This window comes from Drosophila miranda, chromosome 2 (assembly GCF_003369915.1).
Source record: "Drosophila miranda strain MSH22 chromosome 2, D.miranda_PacBio2.1, whole genome shotgun sequence".
NCBI lineage: Eukaryota > Metazoa > Arthropoda > Insecta > Diptera > Drosophilidae > Drosophila > Drosophila miranda.
In genome coordinates this window covers 24,168,717-24,187,044 of record NC_046675.1, presented here as the reverse complement: position 1 = coordinate 24,187,044, position 18,328 = coordinate 24,168,717, and the positions used below count along the sequence as shown (strand labels likewise).

The 18,328-nt window shown below is 50.1% G+C and overlaps 1 protein-coding gene across 5 annotated transcripts in view; it reads left to right on the top strand.

Annotated features, from left to right (window-relative positions):
• The window catches only part of LOC108154710 (FERM, ARHGEF and pleckstrin domain-containing protein 2), a 38,156-nt gene that overhangs the window by 17,162 nt on the left and 2,666 nt on the right, over positions 1-18,328 (top strand). Inside the window, exons 4-11 of one of the 5 annotated variants that reach the window (XM_017285063.2) lie at positions 43-264; positions 339-582; positions 644-804; positions 879-953; positions 2,579-2,685; positions 2,982-3,097; positions 3,152-3,422; positions 4,756-18,225. In XM_017285063.2, coding sequence (XP_017140552.1) covers positions 43-264; positions 339-582; positions 644-804; positions 879-953; positions 2,579-2,685; positions 2,982-3,097; positions 3,152-3,422; positions 4,756-16,043 — 12,484 coding nt within the window. In that variant the 3' untranslated portion in view covers positions 16,044-18,225. Of the gene's footprint in view, positions 1-42; positions 265-338; positions 583-643; positions 805-878; positions 954-2,578; positions 2,686-2,981; positions 3,098-3,151; positions 3,423-4,755; positions 18,226-18,328 lie in introns of those variants that run through there. The other 4 variants (XM_017285061.2, XM_033390134.1, XM_017285062.2 and 1 more) reach the window with 4 other exon arrangements.

Here is an 18,328-nt window from a genome sequence, read left to right as displayed (position 1 = left end):
AAACCTCCGCAGAGAATCGAAGGCTGAATGTATTCATTTTAGGTATCTGTTCTGCTTGCAAATCAAACGGGATTTGGCCACAGGAAGTCTACAGTGCAACGATAATACGGCCGCCCTGATGGCCAGCTACATTGTACAGGCCTCTTGCGGGGACTTTGTGCCCGAGGATTATCCGGATCATACGTATCTATCTTCGTACCGCTTTGTGCCCCATCAGGATGCCAGCGTGCAGCGGAAGATAATGGAGAACCACAAGAAGCATGTGTAAGACTATCATTATGGAGCTGCCCAGAACATTTCTAATATATTTTGCACACTGTCCCACTCTGTTTCGATAGCGGACAATCCCCAGCGGAGGCAGATCTTAATCTGCTGGAGACCGCACGACGTTGTGAGCTTTATGGCATGAAAATGCACCCGGGAAAGGATGTGGAAGGCGTGCCACTCAATCTTGCGGTTGCCCATATGGGCATCACCGTCTTTCAGAACATAACGCGCATAAATACCTTCTCGTGGGCCAAGATACGAAAGATATCTTTCAAGCGCAAACGTTTTTTGGTGAAACTGCATCCAGAGGGATATGTAAATACGGGTTTAAGATCTTTTACAGCCTCATATTGATTGTTATTTGTGTACATTCCAGGGCTATTACAAAGACACGGTGGAATTCTTCTTCGAGGGTCGCAATGAGTGCAAAAACTTTTGGAAGAAATGCGTCGAGAATCATGGATTCTTTCGCTGTACCGCAGTACAAAATACCCCCAGACGGAAGACACGTGTCCTCTCACGTGGCAGCTCTTTTCGGTAGGAATATCTTTAAAAATATATACAAATGTATGTTGTTATAGTTTCTAATGCTTTGGCTTTTTCCCTTACAGCTATAGTGGCAAGACGCAGAAACAGATCATCGAGTTTGTACGCGAGAATTATGTGAAGCGGCAGAACTTCCAAAGGTAGGGGAGCTTCCGACTTTTTTTCTTTCTTTGTGAATCAAAACTTATTCTGGCAAAAGTTTGTGTTTTTCTTTAACAAGTTTCCCCCTTTATCTTTTGTCTTTAACGATTTTGTTTGGTTGAGATGGAATTTATGATATTTTTGGCTTTTGCAGCTTATAATCGTATATTTCCTTAACAAAAAATCAAATTAATCCTTCCAAATCAAGATCTAACAAAATATCAAATATTCTATCTATATATATATATATATTTTATAAGCAAATAATAATATATTCATCAGCCTACATTTGCCAATTCATCCAGATTCCGTTCTCATCCAAAAACTCGACTCGTTCGCTCGATCGTTTGCATCGTCGATCGATAGATCCATTCGTTCTTTCTTTTACACTTCTTTACAACATTTGTATATTCGTTTTTATTTGTTGTTAATTCTAAAATCAATCAATTTATGTTTCCGTAAAACCCACAAAAGAAAACCCCACCCCCACAAGAAAAAAGAACACCACAAAAAACTCTATAACTTGGTCGAAATGTTGGTGGCGCGCTTTAGAAAAGAGAAGAGGATCTAAAAAACCAATTGGTAAAAAAGCACAAAAACAAACTAAAAACCAAACCTTTGCATACAAATAGTAAAGAACAAAAAACCCCAAAGAAAACCCCAAAAAAATACCAAAATTTAGTCGATATGTACAGCAGAGCAATGACGAGCATTTCAATTACAATCATTCTTGATTTCCAATTTATTTTCCAATGTATATTCCATTTATGATTTCCCTCACTAACAAATCTGTATGTGTGTCTGTGTGTGTGTGTGTATGGTTGAGAGTGTGAACCACAAATCAACTAGAGACCATTATTATAAATTATCCAAAAATTGGCGTTCATCTTTTGTGTACTATAATATTCGTGTATGTATATCATTCATTTCTGACTATTTCATGGAATAGCTCTAACAAATCATCGCTAATCATTGTGGTTCTCATCTTTGGTTTGCCCTGCACTCGAAAATACTTAATAAAATGCTGCTTTTGTCGTACAATTTTGTGTGTGTTTTGTTTAGACTGTACCTACAAGCATAATGTAGTTCATAAGACTCCTCCCAACCATTTCTCCCACTAAATGTGTAGTTTATTAGTCGTGTGCGATTCCTTAGAGTTTAGAAACTTTTGAATTCGATAATGTTTGGTATACTCTATAAATATGATAATAAACCCACATAGGAGTAATCCACCTATGAGATCCGAGACTTCCTTTAAGGAACAAAACCCCTCCCCAGTAGTTGCCTATGATAATGGATATTGTGTTGTGTTTTATTCCAAGTTTTGTTTTCTAGTTGTTTACTAATCCTTAACTTTTGAAACTCTCCTAAGTTTTGTTGTGTCTTGTGTTTGTTATACTTTTAACTGACGCCCCTCTGAGCTCTCAAACTGAACAACTTTCTAACTATAAACTAAAAACTGTGCTAAACAAACTAAATCTCTCCAAAAACTAAACCCCCAAAATGAAAAACTAAAACTAAAGCTAAACCCAAAAAAAAACACTAAAGAACAAAAAAAAAAACAAAACTGAGCATGTGAAAATATATAAAGCGTGGTATCCTCTTGTCTTTTCTTTTGCTGCAGGTCTCAGTCATTCCGGCAAGGGCCACTGAATGCTAGTAGCCGAAGTCAATCGCATACGTATGTGAATTCCAGCATTTCAGCCAATCCCCTACTCCCAATTGACACTGGTTTGTATTTATTTTGTTACAACATGCGTTCTCAACTATTCAAGTATTCAATGTATTCGATTTTCTGATTTCTTAATTGATTATTTCGATTTTTGAGTTCAATTCTTGAGTTATATGCCTTTCGGTTCTGTCGCCTTAGCTGATGATGAATGTGCGGCAGAAGGCACGCACGTGCCTTCTATATGCTGTCTGTGTTGTGCGTGTAGTCGAGTCGAGTTCTTCTTCTTCTAGTCTTCTATATGCTATGTCCTGTATGATTTGTAATGTTTTTCGATTTTAATTTGGGATCTCTACAGCGACATGGGACTATCGCAATCAATGCAGCGACTCGATGACCCCTTCTCTGACGAAGAAGGCAGCGGATACCTTGGATCGCCGACGCGACAATCCTATCGACCACATGCGTTCTCAAGTTAGTCTCTACAATAAACCCTCTAGTTCTGCATCTAATTATTGCTTTTTTCAGGTCACAGCAGCCCAGGTGGAGATCTATCAGACGAAGAACTATGCAGCGGAATCGCCAACCTCGCAGGAGGAAGCGGCGGCATGCTCGGCGGCGGATCGACAACTCCACTCGGCAGTGGCTATGGACCAAATGAATTCGAACCGCTCGCTTTCACCACAGGGTCCGCAATCGTGGACTTCGCCCAGCCACAGCAGCAGCCACCATCAGCCACAGCCACCGCCACGCAACGCTCCCGATCAGGCTCGTGCGCATCCAGGCGATCACAATTTAGGTGAGTGCTGCCATAGCACAGGAGTGCATCAACCTCAACCTCCATTTAAGTTGGTTCTTAAGCCCAAGATTATTGTTAATTATATTTTCATATGATTTAAGCGATTCCTAGAGATAATTTTGTGATTATACAATGATTTGTAAACCATTTAAGGTGTGGATTCAACATCCGCGCAATAGATTTTATAATATGATTTACTTTTCATCTAAGAATAGTAGGATTTTATAGTTTTAGATTAAATTTATTATTTAAGACATTCTTAGACTTAATTTAGTTGTAGTTGTATAATTTAAATCCCATAAGAAAGTGGAATGACACTCACTAGGAATTCTTAGTCTTTAGTTATAGATGTTGCATGATGTTTTCTCTTCAAAGGGAGATTCCAACTAGAGATCTGCGTGGCTTCACTCCCAACATAAGCCCAATAGTATGCCTTCTAATTGAATTGAATTAAGTGAGTCCGAAGCACACAATGAAACGAGTCGATATGACTGCGAATGTGTATTGAGTGTCCCAGCATTCGGCATTCAATGAGTTAGAACGAAGGAGCGCACACAACGAAATGAAGGAATTATTTTATGAAAACTTTCCCTAAATTCTCGGATGCTGTCAGGCGCATAACATGCCCACCGGAAACGGCACTCTATGAAGTAATTTCGGTGGTAGAGAATCTCTAAATCTCAAGAAATCTCCTTAATAGCTTTTCTTGATATCAAGGGAGCCCTTAACAATTTCGTACCAGGTGCAAAGTTAAATGCCCTCAATCACTGTGCGACTTATTGATCGGACAAGATCAAGGGGACTGGGAGCTAATCCATCGAAAAAGGAACTCGTGCTTTTCACAAAAAACTACAAGATTAAACCTCTCAGCTCCCTAATACTCAATTTAAGCAGGCTTTCCTTCATCGACAGGATTGGTAGTTGACAAGAAGCTTAATTGGAGCCTGACCATCAAAAAAAAAAGAGTGAAGAAGGCCACGGAGGCCCTTTTATGCTTTTATGCTTGCCTATGCTCATACTCAGTCAAACTCTATCGGTGTAGGACTTTATTTCAATCCATTTTGAGCATCATGCAGACCTCTAGTTCCAACCTCCGTTATATTTTTAAGCCTAAGTTATTTCTAGCCTTGAGTTTTGTAAGAATTGTATAATTCTCTGGCATTTCAAGCAGAGAATGGCCTTAACCCACTTTCGTTTTCAGTGTTTTGATTTGTGATCCCTTGTGTTCGGTATGATTTCGGTTTGGCTTTCGTTTTACCACGTCCCACATATGATCATAATTGATTGATTGCTAACTCTCTGTCTGATTGCTGCTCTCCGCGCGCCTATGCAGGTCTGAGCCACTTGTCCCACTTGTACAGCAGCAGCACCCCTCGTCGAGTCTCAGTGGGATCCCAGGCGTTTGTCCCTGCGTCGCCGCAGCTCATCAGCATCAGCACCCACAATGCCAATCCCAATGCCAATCCCAGCATCAGCATCAACAACAACAACACTATGCCACACAGCACATTGGTGGGGGGTCATTCGGTGGATCTCAGCAGCTCCATGGAATTGGAGGAGGAGGAGGAGGAGGAGGAATTCCTGGGTCCTGCGGACACGGAGGAGGAGGCGGAGGAGGAGCCTATGGGGGAGGAGGAGGAATTAGTCGAGGAGGAAGCGGATTCGGACTTGACAGCATCTACCATCAATCGGGAGACTATAACGGGAGCATCAGCGGCGGCAGCATCGGCCTTGGCATCGGGAACATCGGCCTCGGCCTTGGCCTCGGCCAGTGCCCATCGTCAGCCGCTTCGGTCACAGGAGTCCCAGTCGCAAACTGTCACCCCAGTCCATTATAGCAGTACCAATTATTCGATGTCTAAGCAGTGCATGTTGAACAACGCCAACGCCAATGCCAACTCAACCGAAACGGAGACCGACAACATCATCTACACCGACATCAACGACATGGGCCACTACAAATATCCAGACTTTCACAGCACCCTGCCACATGCACAGGAGCATAAGATCTCCAACAGCGAACACCTCAATCTGAACGAGCGCAACGACATCTACGCGACGGTCAATCGCAAGGCCAAGTCTAAGACACGCGAGAAGCACTTTAGCGATGAGTTCATCGATCAGTCCATCATCCAGTATGCCAGAGCCAAGCAGATGGGAGGCGGAGTCGGCCCACCACTGCTACAACAGCCCAGCACTTCTGCCTACGCGGCGTCTGTACTCCAGGAGCGGAACTACAACGGTATGAGCTACAATCAGTACCACAACGATCTCAATCATCCCTCGGAGTCGTCTTCCTCCTCATACTTTGGCACTGGCTTCGGCACGAAGCGCTATGCTGGCCAGAGCGAGAGGGTGAAGCTGGCGCAGTCGGAGAACTATCTGACGCCCTCGATGGACTCTCAGAGCTCGAGGCACACGCACTCGTTGCCCCGCAACTCGGAGCTCTCCGGGGTGGATTCGGTGGACTCGTACGACAGTCACTACATCACCCACCATTCGGTGGGCAATCTGCCGCCGCCGCGCCAGTCCTCCTCTTCGGAGAAGCTCGAGTATCAGTTGTCCTCGGGCAATCTCTATTCGACGGCACAGTTTGTAAAGCCTGAGGAGGCGGCAGCCCACTACATGGACGACGAGGAGGAGGATGAGGAGGATGCTGATGTCGATGGAGAGAATATCTACGATCAGGTGGAACGCGAGTCCTGGCTGAAGAGCAGCTCGTGCAAGGATCTGTTCGAGCGTTACAGCAGCACCTATTACGACCGAGAACATCCTAAGCCCATGACGGTTCTTGACAAGGAGTTCCTCTCCTCAAACCGCATCGATTCGCCTGTCACGCGGTACGACGACTCGCGCCATTCGCTGTACATCACCAAGAACCATTCGATCGACGCCCACCAGGACTTCTCCCCGCTGCCGCAGAGCAAGGTCTACTCCTCGAGCTATCCGGGCAGCACGTACAACGCCCAAGACAAACGGCACCATGGACAGCACCTGGACTACTCGGGGTCTCAGGATGACATCTCGCAGGATAGTTACGAGCTGCTGGAGAAGTACGACATTGACTTTTTCAGCGGTCGCGGTCGCTCCGAGGACCACATGCGCTCCTGTTCCCTGGACTCTGGCAACTACATCCCCAGCGACGATGAGTCCGTCTCGGAGCAGCCCAAGTACCGATCGGCTATTGATGTGAAGTCCAAGTCCGCGGCGGACATAATGAACGAGATCTGGGACGCCGAAGATCCACGCTATCTGCCGCGCGAGAAGCTGTCGGTGAAGTCGGACGGGAACTTCTACAAGAAGATCCAGGAGGCTCTCACGCGCACATCCAGCCAGGAGAGCCAGAGCGAGATATTCGAGACGAAGATCTCGCGCAGCTCCGACTCCAGTAAGAAGTCGCGCGACAGCCTCTACCACACGGATAGCAAGAAGTCGCGTGAAACCACCAAGAGCAAGACCTCGGTGGCCTCCAGTCAGGACTCGAAGGAGTCGCTGGTCGGAGACTGCTTTGGGCGCAACTACGAGATGCCCACGACCACCTGCAAGAAGGTGAAGCAGTTCAACAAAAAGGACCTCTACGACAAGTTCGCCCAGTCCTCACAGGACTCCAAGAGCGACTACTACGACGCCGTGGAGGGGGGCGGTGTCGTGGCAGAGGCCCCCGAGGGTCTCTACTCCCGCCCCAAGGTCAAGAGCCACGACTGCCTACTCTCGGACACCCACAGCTCGACGGCCAACAGCTCGTTCTACGACAGCCGGGACACGTACTCGACGTTCCCCAGCAACAAGACCCACAAGACCTCAAAGGTACACTCGATTAGCCTCCAGAACGTGGAGATCGAGCGGAATGCCAAGTCCTTCGGCGCCAAATCACCCGAATCGGTGTCGACACCAGCTTCGGGCATGCGTTGCAAGGAGAAGGACATCCAGACGGGTGAATCGCTTGAGCTGACGACCTTCCGCAAAAGCAACTCGCAGTCGTGCAAGATCTCCGCCTTCCGACGGCGCTCCGACAGCGAAAACATCTTCAGCTTTGACCAGGATCGGATCGAGTGCATCCAGAAGTACACCAAGCAGTGGGAAGGCCAGCCAAAAGATAAAGAGTCCAAACAGAGTCCCGAATATCCGCTTACGCCCGAGCTGATATCGGAGTTTGAGAAGCAGCAGGCCCGCATCATGGCCCACCAGAAGATCACGCGCAAGGAGGAGCTGATGGCCAAGACGCACTTCGAGGAGTACAACCCCATAATGGTGCCTCTTAGCTACAGCCACGCCACCGTGGAGCGCACCAAGAGCGATCCCAACTCGCTGGCCAATCGTGCGCGCCTCGGCAGCAACTCCCGTCGCCATGTCCTCATGCACCAGAAGTCCATCGATCTCACGCCGGCGGACTCCAACTCTAGCGACGAGGATTATATCTACAAGCAGATACCGAGTGCCCCGCCGCTGTGCAAGGCGCATGGAAACTTTGAGTTACCCAAATGTTACGATGGAGGCGGCACTTCCACCCAGCAGGAGCTGCCAAAGACAGGGTTCGAACTGCCGAAGAGCTTCTTCCGCGACTACGAGCGTCGCTTCACCAAGGTCCTGAAGGAGGACATACCCTATGTCCTGCACAAGCGGCACATCATGAACGGCACTGCGCCTTCTCCCAGCGAGAAAAAGCACACGAAGCCCAAGTCGCCCAAGTCTCCAAAGTCCCCCAAATCCCCCAAGTCTCCTAAGTCACCAAAGTCACCAAAGGCCAGTGCCCCAGTGCTGCCAGTAATGGGAGGGGACTTCTTGCCTGACATCCTGGACAGCCTCCTACCCGCAGAGACCAAAGAGTTCCTGTTCACGCAGAACATTGATCTGTCCAAGGTGGATCCGATCACCCTGGAGATCGACAAGACCATCCCGACCATACAGCTGTCCTCGCCCAAGCGGGACATCACCAAGCAGATGGACGCCTCCACGCTGGAGAAACTCAACAAGAAGCTAAGCCAGATCGAGAGTGACTCGGCCACCAGCTCGCGGACCGAGAGCATGCAGCAGCAGCAGAAGCTCGAGCAGAAGCAGATGGAGCTCATCCAGAGCCTTCGCAAGGAGCTGCAAGCGAATGCCCGCAAGGCCAACAAGCCGCGCGTCATACCGAAAACCAAGTCGGGGGTCAAGTCGAAGAAGCATGGCAAGACCCGCATCACCTCCTTTTCGTCGGACGACGAGAGTCTTGACTCTGATGACGTCTTTGGCTCGGCTGAGGCCATCCCCGACCGGCTGGAGTTCTCGCCCCCACAGTCGCGCAAAGAGATCGAATCGATCCTGCGCATCGAACAAAGTCGACTCATCTCAGCCGCCTGGGGACGCGGCCAGACCATGAGCTCCACCGAGATCGAAGGCTCGCCCCCGCAGTGCCGTCGCCTGGCCGATCTGGAGAGTCGCTATCACACCCAGAAATTGGATCCACAGTATGCCAATGCCACGGAACTGAGGCGCATTTCGGAACGCTCCATTTCGATACCCTCCTCGGAGGACGAACCACATGTGCCGATGCGCGGACGCATGGACGAGTGCACCAATGACTATCAGCGAAACGAGAACATCCCTTCGCCCATACTGGAGCATGCCGAGTTCTTCCGCAGCAACGACGACATCTACGAGACGTGCCACGAGGAGAAGATCACCGGCTCAGACATTGACTACACGCTCAAGAAGCAGACGGCCAGCGGATCGCAGGCGGCCAAGTCCAAGGTCAAGATGATGGAGGAGATCATCGACTCCTCGATTGTGCTGCGGTCCAAGGGCCATGCCCCGATCCTGTTTGCCCACGCTCGACTCAATCTGTCTGAGGGATCAGTATCGCTTCAGCGTCAGAAGGCCACGCAGGTGCAGTCGCCGACGGCAGACCGTCGCACTAAGAGCCTGGACACCCCAGTGATCTCTATGCATCGTCTGCCGCCCATGAATGCATTCTCCTCTAAGGACGACACTGTGGGTTTCGAGGAGGAGGCCGAGATCCTCGAGGAAAAATCGCTGGAGCGTGCGAATCAAACGGCGGCGCAGGACGATGACAACGCGGACAGCGTGCACTCCTGCGGCGGGTCCATTCCCACGCAGAGCAGCTACAACAATGCCCATGGCAAGGACTCGCTCCTCAGTGCCGTGACCATCGACAGCGAGGAGGTGCAGCTCCTGAATCAGCTAAAGTACATCGAGAAGATAGCCCTACAGGGCGTCAAAATCAAGGACAAGAAAAAGTCTAAGACGAGGCTCAAGAGCGGGGACCATCTCATATTGAACATTCCCAAATATCGCTTCACGGACTGGTCGCCCTACAGCTCGGCGAACAGCTCGCGCAAGACCTCTCCCGGTGTGTCCCGGGCCAGTAGCATCGAGAGCACGGGCAAGGGAAAGCTCAAGACCGCGGAGCCCTATAAAGGAAGGCCCGTATCCCGCAGCCGTCCCGAGTCGAGACGCACCAGTGCGGATGACATTAAAGGCAGGGATGGTCGCGGTGGAAGCAAGAAGTCCAGTCCAAAGGAGCGACCCCGCTCCATTGACATGCGGCGTTTAAGCAAGGACAAGAGCAAGTCGCAGGAGGAGACTGAAGCGGATATTGCCAAACGCAAGGAGCGACAGCAGAAGCTCTACGAATCGGCCATGAAGCAGACCATTACCATGCTAAGTCCCGTCAAGGACGCACTGCCTGCGTTCCCTGCGCCAGAGGACAAGATTCTGGTGAAGACCGACGGCGACAAGATAATTATCGAAACGGAATTCAAGTCCAAGGCCGAGGATCACGTGCTGATCGCCAAGGCTCCTCGAAAGCTTGACACTTCGCTGGTGAAGTTCAGTCGCAGCTTCGACGAGGGACGCAGCCCCGACAAGCTGGACAAGGCCAATCGCAGCTTCGAGGATCGCAACAAGTCCTTCGAGGACTCGGAGAAATCGGATGTGCCCGAGGACATGCTCATCAAGTCGCCCAAGAAAATAGCTAAGGCGCAGGAGATCAAGCAGAGGATCGAGGGCAGTGTCGTCCACAAGAAGATCGATGGAAAGTCGAACAGTCTGGAGCGACCTGCCGAGCACCACTACCTCGGCACGGACATTAAGGCGCGCAGCCTGGACGACAAGAGGCAACAGACGGCTGCTGCCGCTGAAGCTGCGACCAAAAAGAGCGAAGAGAAGCCTGCTCCTGTGGCGCGTAGCGCTATAGGGGACCGCCGCATGTTCGCCCATCAGTACAATGTCCAGGAGGATATTGACATGCAGGCCGTGATCTCGGAGCGTCGTTCGCTGGAGATACTTAAGCGCTCGCTGCCCTCCGAGGATGCCCGCGACAGCGAGTGCACCCACAGTCGCAAGGCCTCCACCGCCGAGAGCCTAGACTCTTTCGTATCGGCCGATGACAGCCATTCTCCAGCCAGCAAGTCCCCGGTGCCTGGGACGGAAGGTTACCCTCATCGCGTGCCCACCATCGAGTGCGAAGAGCCCTCCATTGAGGAGGACGACAACTCCTCGGAGCGACGACACTTGAAGGTCGGAAGGCAGGACACGAATCGTCTGAGTCTCGACCGAAGTCGCAGCGACGAGACGGGCTCCTGGATGACCGTAGAATGCGACGAGTTTATTGGATCGGACACCTCTGAGAATGAACCGCGCACCTTAGAGCCCGATCGGAACATACTCGAGACGCAGGCCACTCTGGAGGATGCGAACCCTTTGGAGTACTCGAATTGTGCCACGCCCACGTCGGACCTGAACATACTGGTGACGCCACCAAATGCAAGTCCCATGATTGAGAAGTCCGTGCTGGAGACTTTCGAGAAGTACACCGGAAGCTCTTCGGACACCAAAAAAAAGTACAGCCTGGAGAAGCAGAGTGACAGATCGAAGAGCTCTGATTCGTGGACTAGCGGCGAGAAGGACAGCAGCCCCCAGCGGCAGCAGGATTGGAGTCTGTCGGTGGGCAAAGAGAAGAGCTCCGTCGAGGAGGAGTCGAGTGTAAGCTGCTCCATAGCCCGCCCGCTGGGCATCTCACAGGACTTTGGAAACGAGGAGGCCAAAAAGTGCCAGGAGCTTAAGCAGAGAATGCTTCAGCTGGATGTGGCCGCCGGCAAGGATGGAATGGAGGAACCCGCTGGAGGATCCAATGAACAGACACCCACCAACGAGCCACCCAAAGTACTGATCCCAGGAAAGAAGCCAACAACTCCCACGCTGGAGAAGCAGAGTCCCATCGATCTGGGAAACAGCACAGAGTCCTACTTGGATCCGATTGAAGAGCGCATAGCCAAGATCCTTCAGCGGACCGAGGACAGTGAATCGAGCTCGGGAGGATCGCGAAAGCCGCCGCGGATCGAGAAGCCCGCCCGTGCGAATGCCGGGAAGAAGCTGTCGGTGACCCAAGCGGAACCGGGCAAATCTGGCAGTGATCGCAGCTCCCAGGAGTCGAAGTCGAGCTTCGACTCGAAGGGTTCCCTGAGCGTAGAGTCGCGGGGCTCGTTCGAGACGGAGAGCAGCTCCGGCTCGCTGGGAGCTGCCCAGAGACGCGGAGACCTGGCCGCAAAGGAGCAGCAGAGCACCTGGAAGCCCTTCCCTATCGAGAGTTCAAACAGCTCCAGCACCGACGATCCCTGGCACCACGTGGAGACGGATGGGGGATACGAGCGCTACGATGCGCAGCATCCCCTGCGCGACTCCTCGGACAGCGACGTGAAGGAGGTGTCCCCCGACGAGCAAAAGAGAGATGAGAGCGACACCAGCTACCAGGACGATCTGAATGACTTTCCCACGACATTCGGCTACCCGGCGATGACCAGCAATCTTGGCGGAATCGGGGTCAATCCAACGGACATCATCGGCTATAGCACAGGCTTCACTCTGGGCCGCACCCTGTCGCGCATCTCGGAGCGAAGCACGGCCTCGGAGAAGTCCAGCATGGAAGATGACGTGAGCAAGGCCTCCACGCATTCTGTGAGCATGCGAGACGAGTCTGTGGGCTCCACCGACCACCAGCCGAGTCTCAGCTCTGACTCGAGAAGCAACACCAATCTGGCCTATATCTCTGATGCCGATCGTCGCACCTCCGCTGAAATGCCGGAGATTCCCTGCGACTCGGCCACCGGGGATCGTCTCTCCAGTTTGGGCAGCATAAACGACCCAAAGTCCCCGACCCTCGTCACGGGACGCTTCTCGGTGACCCATGTGGATGAGCAGCAGAGGGATGGGGACGACGGGGAGCGGCACACTCTCATGTGTCTGTCGAATGCGGGAAGCCAGGACTCGGAGGACTGGCCACTGCCAGAGATCCCCTTCGATCATGTGCCAGTTAAGCCGCCAGATAGCCTCTATGCCATGCCGGATCTAGACAAGCCCGTGCCAAAGTCCTTCTGCTGGAAGGCGAGCATGTCCTTTCAACAGAGCCAGGACTCCGTAGACTGGCCCTCGCCTCCCTCGAGCACTGTCGGTGCACCTATCATCGTGGAGAACATTGAGACGTACTACGCCAGCGAAGCCCAGAGCGCCGACCAAGTGGTGCTGCTCGAAGAAGAGGGCCATGGACCGCCCGATGTGGCCAAGGTGCTGCCCTACGAGGACACTGCCTACCTTATGTCCTCTGCCTTCGAGGACAAGGACTTTGGCAGCGAGCAAATCCAGCCCGACACGGTCAGCTGTCTCAGCTCCACCCTGAGTGCTGCCTCGTGTCTGTCGTCTTCGCTGAACGTCAGCTGCAGTACGGCGTCCACACAGCCCACGGCCAGGGCGGGACCACGCAAGAACTCCAGCCCCGAGGTGATTGTAGCCCAGCCCACACGCTCGCCAGCTCCAAGGAGCCCACTCTCCGAGGATGAGCTCTTCTCCAACGACGATGTCTTTATGCCGGGCACCATCAAGGTGCAGCTCTCGCCCGATCCACATTTGAGAAAATTGTCGCGAGGATCAAACAATTCGGACACCTCCATCGACGACATCCTGTCCGCGAGCACCACCTACTTGGACGATCAGACCACAGTGCGGCGGAACTACGAGAAGAGATTGAGCAGCGGCGGCAGCTGCAAGAAGTGCAGTCACTCGAGCCACTCCGAGGAGGAGACCAGTTCCATTGGTACAGATCTGGATGGCACCGTGCGAATGGGACTGCAACACAAGAAGTGCACGCACAGCTCCCACTCTGAGGACACTTCCATTGGGCTGAGCATCTCGGAGTGGTCTACGGGCACTAACACTGTGCGTCAGTATGCCAATCTCTCGGGATCCGACAGCCTGTCGGCCGTGTCCACGCAGTCGTGCGCCAAAAGCGAAAAGTCAAACCAAACCAAGTCGAGCATGAGCTCCATCAACAAGTCCGCGGAGAGCTTGAACGAGCAGAGCGGCGGCAGCTTCTCGCACAAGTTCAGCGGGGACAACGGCTCCTCCGACGGCCTGCGCTACGACATGCTCTCAAACTCGGAGACGGACAAGATGAGCGAACCCACATCGGCCACGCGCAGCGACGACACCACCCTGACGCTCACGGAGATGGCCCAAACGATCAGCGATTGGTCCACCTCCAGTAGCCGCACTCTCGTGGCTGCCCCTCCTTTGAAGCAGCAGCAGCGTGTGGGGTCGGGCGCCAAGGGTTCGCTGGGATCGCCCAGCGAGGAAAAGCGCTGCTCCCTGCCGCAGGTGCACCGACGCAGTGGCAGCAATGGCAATCAGGGCCGATCCAGTCATGAGCACACTGAAATATCGCCACTGACAGGCACCGCCAGTGGACAGCCCGAGACCAGTGCTGCGGCCCGCAAGCGACGTTCCTTGGAAATGATGTCGAAACTCTACCAGAGCCAGGAGATCTGCTCCGAGTCGGAGTCGCCTTTCGTGGAGCGTTTGTATGCGCACACGGAGAAGCTGACGGAGCGGTATCAGAGCCAGGAATTTGTGCCACTCCACGGAGCGGTTGTTCCGGCTGCGACTGCAGCGGGAGCACTAAACACCACTCAGATCCAGACACAACAGTCGCAGCAGGTACGCCCCAAGCCACGGGCACCACAGCCACCCACAAAGCCGAAGCCAGCGGTGACCCGTCCCATCATGCAGGCACTCCTGAACAAGATGAAGCAGCCAGGATTGGCAGAGCAGGCAGCCGCTGCCGCCGAGGCAGAGGAAGAGGCTAATGCCAAAGCCAATGCCAATGCCAAGAAAGTGGTGCCGCCTCCTGTACCAACACACGTAAAGGCAGCTCCTCCACCGGTGCCCACTGTGCCACCGATTGTGACGCCCAGCGATCTGCCCGGAGATGTGGGCGCACCGCCAGCCAAGCCGCTAGCCAAGCATCATAGCTACGACGACAAAACACTGTCGAAGACCCAGATACGAGACTTCAAGACTAGCAGCAAGCAGCTGCGGCAGTCGAGCTCCTTCCACGAGCACATGCTGAGCAAGTCGCAGCAGTCCTCGCAGGAGCAGCCCATGCGGATTGACGAGGAGCGCGACGCGCACTCCACATCCTCGGCCACCAACACCACGACGACCACCAATACCCTGAACAGCGAGAGCACCGAACCCTATTCTCCTCACATGCCCCAGCGGGCGGACAAGCTGATCCGCTGCTCACCCTACTACTCGAGCAGCCTCAGCTCGGAGTCACCCCCTAATCAGCTGGTGCAGAAGCCCCCCAGGAAAGCGACCAGCGGTCAGCTGACCGCGGCAGCTGTGGCCACCTCCATGAAGAGTCCTCCCAGTGGCAACGACACGGACAGCTCCCTGGATGTGAGGGGCCAGGACCCAAAGCTACGAAGTCGCGGCTATCGCAAAAAGCGACAGCTGCCGGCCAAGAGGATCAGGGCCAACATGACGGCCGCTGCACTACTGGAGCAGGCCGAGAGCTCAGAGTGCTCGGAGGGGTATATGCCCGAGATGGACTCGGGAAGCTCCGAGTACTCCTCCCAGTACCAACGCGACGATCAGTATCTGGAGTTCGACGAGGAGCTGGAGCGCGGAGAGACGGATGAATACGATGACTATCCGCAGTACAGCGGAAAGTTCGAGAGCCTCGACATGAGCGACAACGTAGATGAGATGGGCTTCCCGCGCTACGACCGACTCGGGCACATCACGAAGCCCATGTACCAGGCCCTGGTGGATCGCCCGGCGCCGGCCAATCACCCGATGCCCCCGGCCAGCGGGCAGCCTGTGAAGCCAGCCCGCACCAAAAAGAGGACCCTGAAGCGTGAGGATTCCATGGCAGCAAGCACCTCGAGTGCGGCGGCTCAGGCGCAGCCTTACCACGGACGCAGCTACTGCAATCCCGAGGAGAGCGAGTACGAGACTCGAGGAGGAGGTCTCTCTGATGAGCTGGCCAACTCCAGTGAAGACAGTTGCAGTGGCTTTGGTGCAGTGGCAGCAGGATCGGGATCAGCAGGAGGAGCAGGATCCATGGGAACCATAAGACGGGGAGCACCCAGAGGAGCAACCATGGAGCAGCAGCAGCAACAGCAACAGCAGGAGGGACAACCGCCCCGACAGCAGCTGCCATATCCCGATTTTCTGTCCGACTACGAGAGCGAACCCATTGAGTACGAGCGCTATGCCTGTGGACTGGACATACGCGTCGATCCTCCGCCCAAGTTCCATGACTCGGATGACCTAAGTGATCAGTAGATCGGTAGATGGAATTAAAATGGTTAAAAGAGATCTCTAGGATACCTAGGATGTTGCGTGTGCCCCCTCTCCTTTTTTGAGTGCAGCATTTTGATTTCTTCCGTCGCCTTGGAACAACATTTTTTAGAACAACTCTACGACTTTTACACACAATCCAAGTACTTATATGTATAACCAACTTATTTGTAATTGAGACTGATTTACGACAAACCAAGAAAAGAAAAAAGAAAAACCAAAGCATCCCAAGAATCCCAAGAATCTTACAAGCTGCGAAACAGAAACCCAAAGAAGAGCCAAGAAGTTATTATTGAAGCGTTTGAAAATCAAATCAAATTCCAAATTAAAGGACATTTTAATCAAATTAACATAACATAACAAACATAAAAAATCAAATAAAATACTTACAAAATAACTTAAATAATCGAAATGATGATGATGATAAGGATGATGATCGTTGATGTCAGATGAAAAGAATTAAAAAATGAGATGAAGTAGTAGATGTATGGATGGATGGTAGATCGTTGGTAGATTGAGTTGCCCATTAGCGGTATCTAATACATATATTATGATATATATATATATGATAATGTTATAGATCAATTCAACATTCAAATATATATATACGAGTATATGAGATATATCGAGAGCGAAAACGTTAAACGAGTTGAACAAATTTTAATGCACTGTTTAATCATCGAATAATGGAATAAACCAAACAAATGTTTAATTGTTATTTAGCTAATACACACAATACAAATCGAGACGACACGACATTTAAGATTAAAGTTATCTATATACAATATATATATATATATATATATTATATGATTCTTCATTCAAGTTGCCAATGATTCAGTATTCGATCAATCAGTATAGGTTATGCAGATCTATGCTCTCAATATAGTTATCAATCTGAGTTCCAGTCAAAGTGTCAATCCATATACATGCGGGTATATGGAATCAATCTTCTAAACTACGATAGTTGCCATATATACAAATACCTATGCTATAAGTCTAGTAATCTCTCAGTTGAAGGTGCGACAAATCAGCCAAATGCTTTGAAATACCCAACTAAATATATTGAAAATAGAAACCTCCAGGAAGGAGTTTAATATCTTGGGAGTTCCTCGTGACAGATCCTCCAGATCAGAGCAGTTCGGTATTATCACAGCTTGAAATGAAAGCATTTACTTCATGTCTCCAAGCGGGTTTTCTAGCCATATATCTTATATAGTTCTTGTGCTATATACGTTTTTAATTTATATGCCAAAATGTTTTTAGATGCAATTAACAATTGAAATATTAATTAAAATTATCACAATTGAAGAAATGTTGTATTAGCCATTAGTTCTAGTTTCTAGTACATAAATGTGCCAAAAAGAAAACACCCACTTCCCAATCCCCATTCCATAATTATACTATTAAAAATGGAAGAAACACAAGGAATTAAACGGCGGACCCTATTAAGTTTTAAATCGTTTGGGAAACTCCATCATGAGATCTTTAAGTTTATAATGATAGTTGGAAGAAATATATAAGAGTTGTTAGTGAGAATAGAAACGGGCCCTAGAAGAGCAGGAGAGAAGATCGTACAACGTACAATAATTTCACATAAGTTAATCCAGATCAAAAGTATTCGAATCAAAAAATATCCATTTGTGTTTAGCTCTTAGTCGGGAATGACATTTAAACGAAAATTGGTTGTTGTGAACAAAGTTTCGCTTGGATTTAATCATTTTTTGATTTCCCAAACCACCAAAAGAACCCAATTATTTAGTTAGGATAACTTTTTTAAGCCGGACTTTTCGGTTGCCAAAAAGGAATATTTACTATTTGTAATCTTTTCCTTTTCCTTCGAGTGCAAATTGAGTGTTTATTTCATTTAAGATTTTGTATTTATATAGAGAACAGACACAAAACACACCACACACAAAATTTAGCTGAATTTTAGAAAGTAAGACAGGAAAAATAATAATCAAAGAAATTTCAGTTTAATTGAATTCTTTTCAACCGAAAAATCTCACATAAAAACTCAACCAAATCGAAAAGGATAATACAAAGGTCTTAAAACAAAGTGAATACAAAATGAAATGTACACGAGCAATCGATTTAACAAGCATTAAATTATAATTATATAGAAACAAAACTAAATAAATAAAACTTCATTAATCAAACAAAAGATCGGGAATGAGTTTGGATTTCAGAAAAAAAGGAAACAATATTTTAGTTAAATTCAATTTTAGTTAATGATATTCTTGAGTTAAATATTTCAAGTTAAGATATTA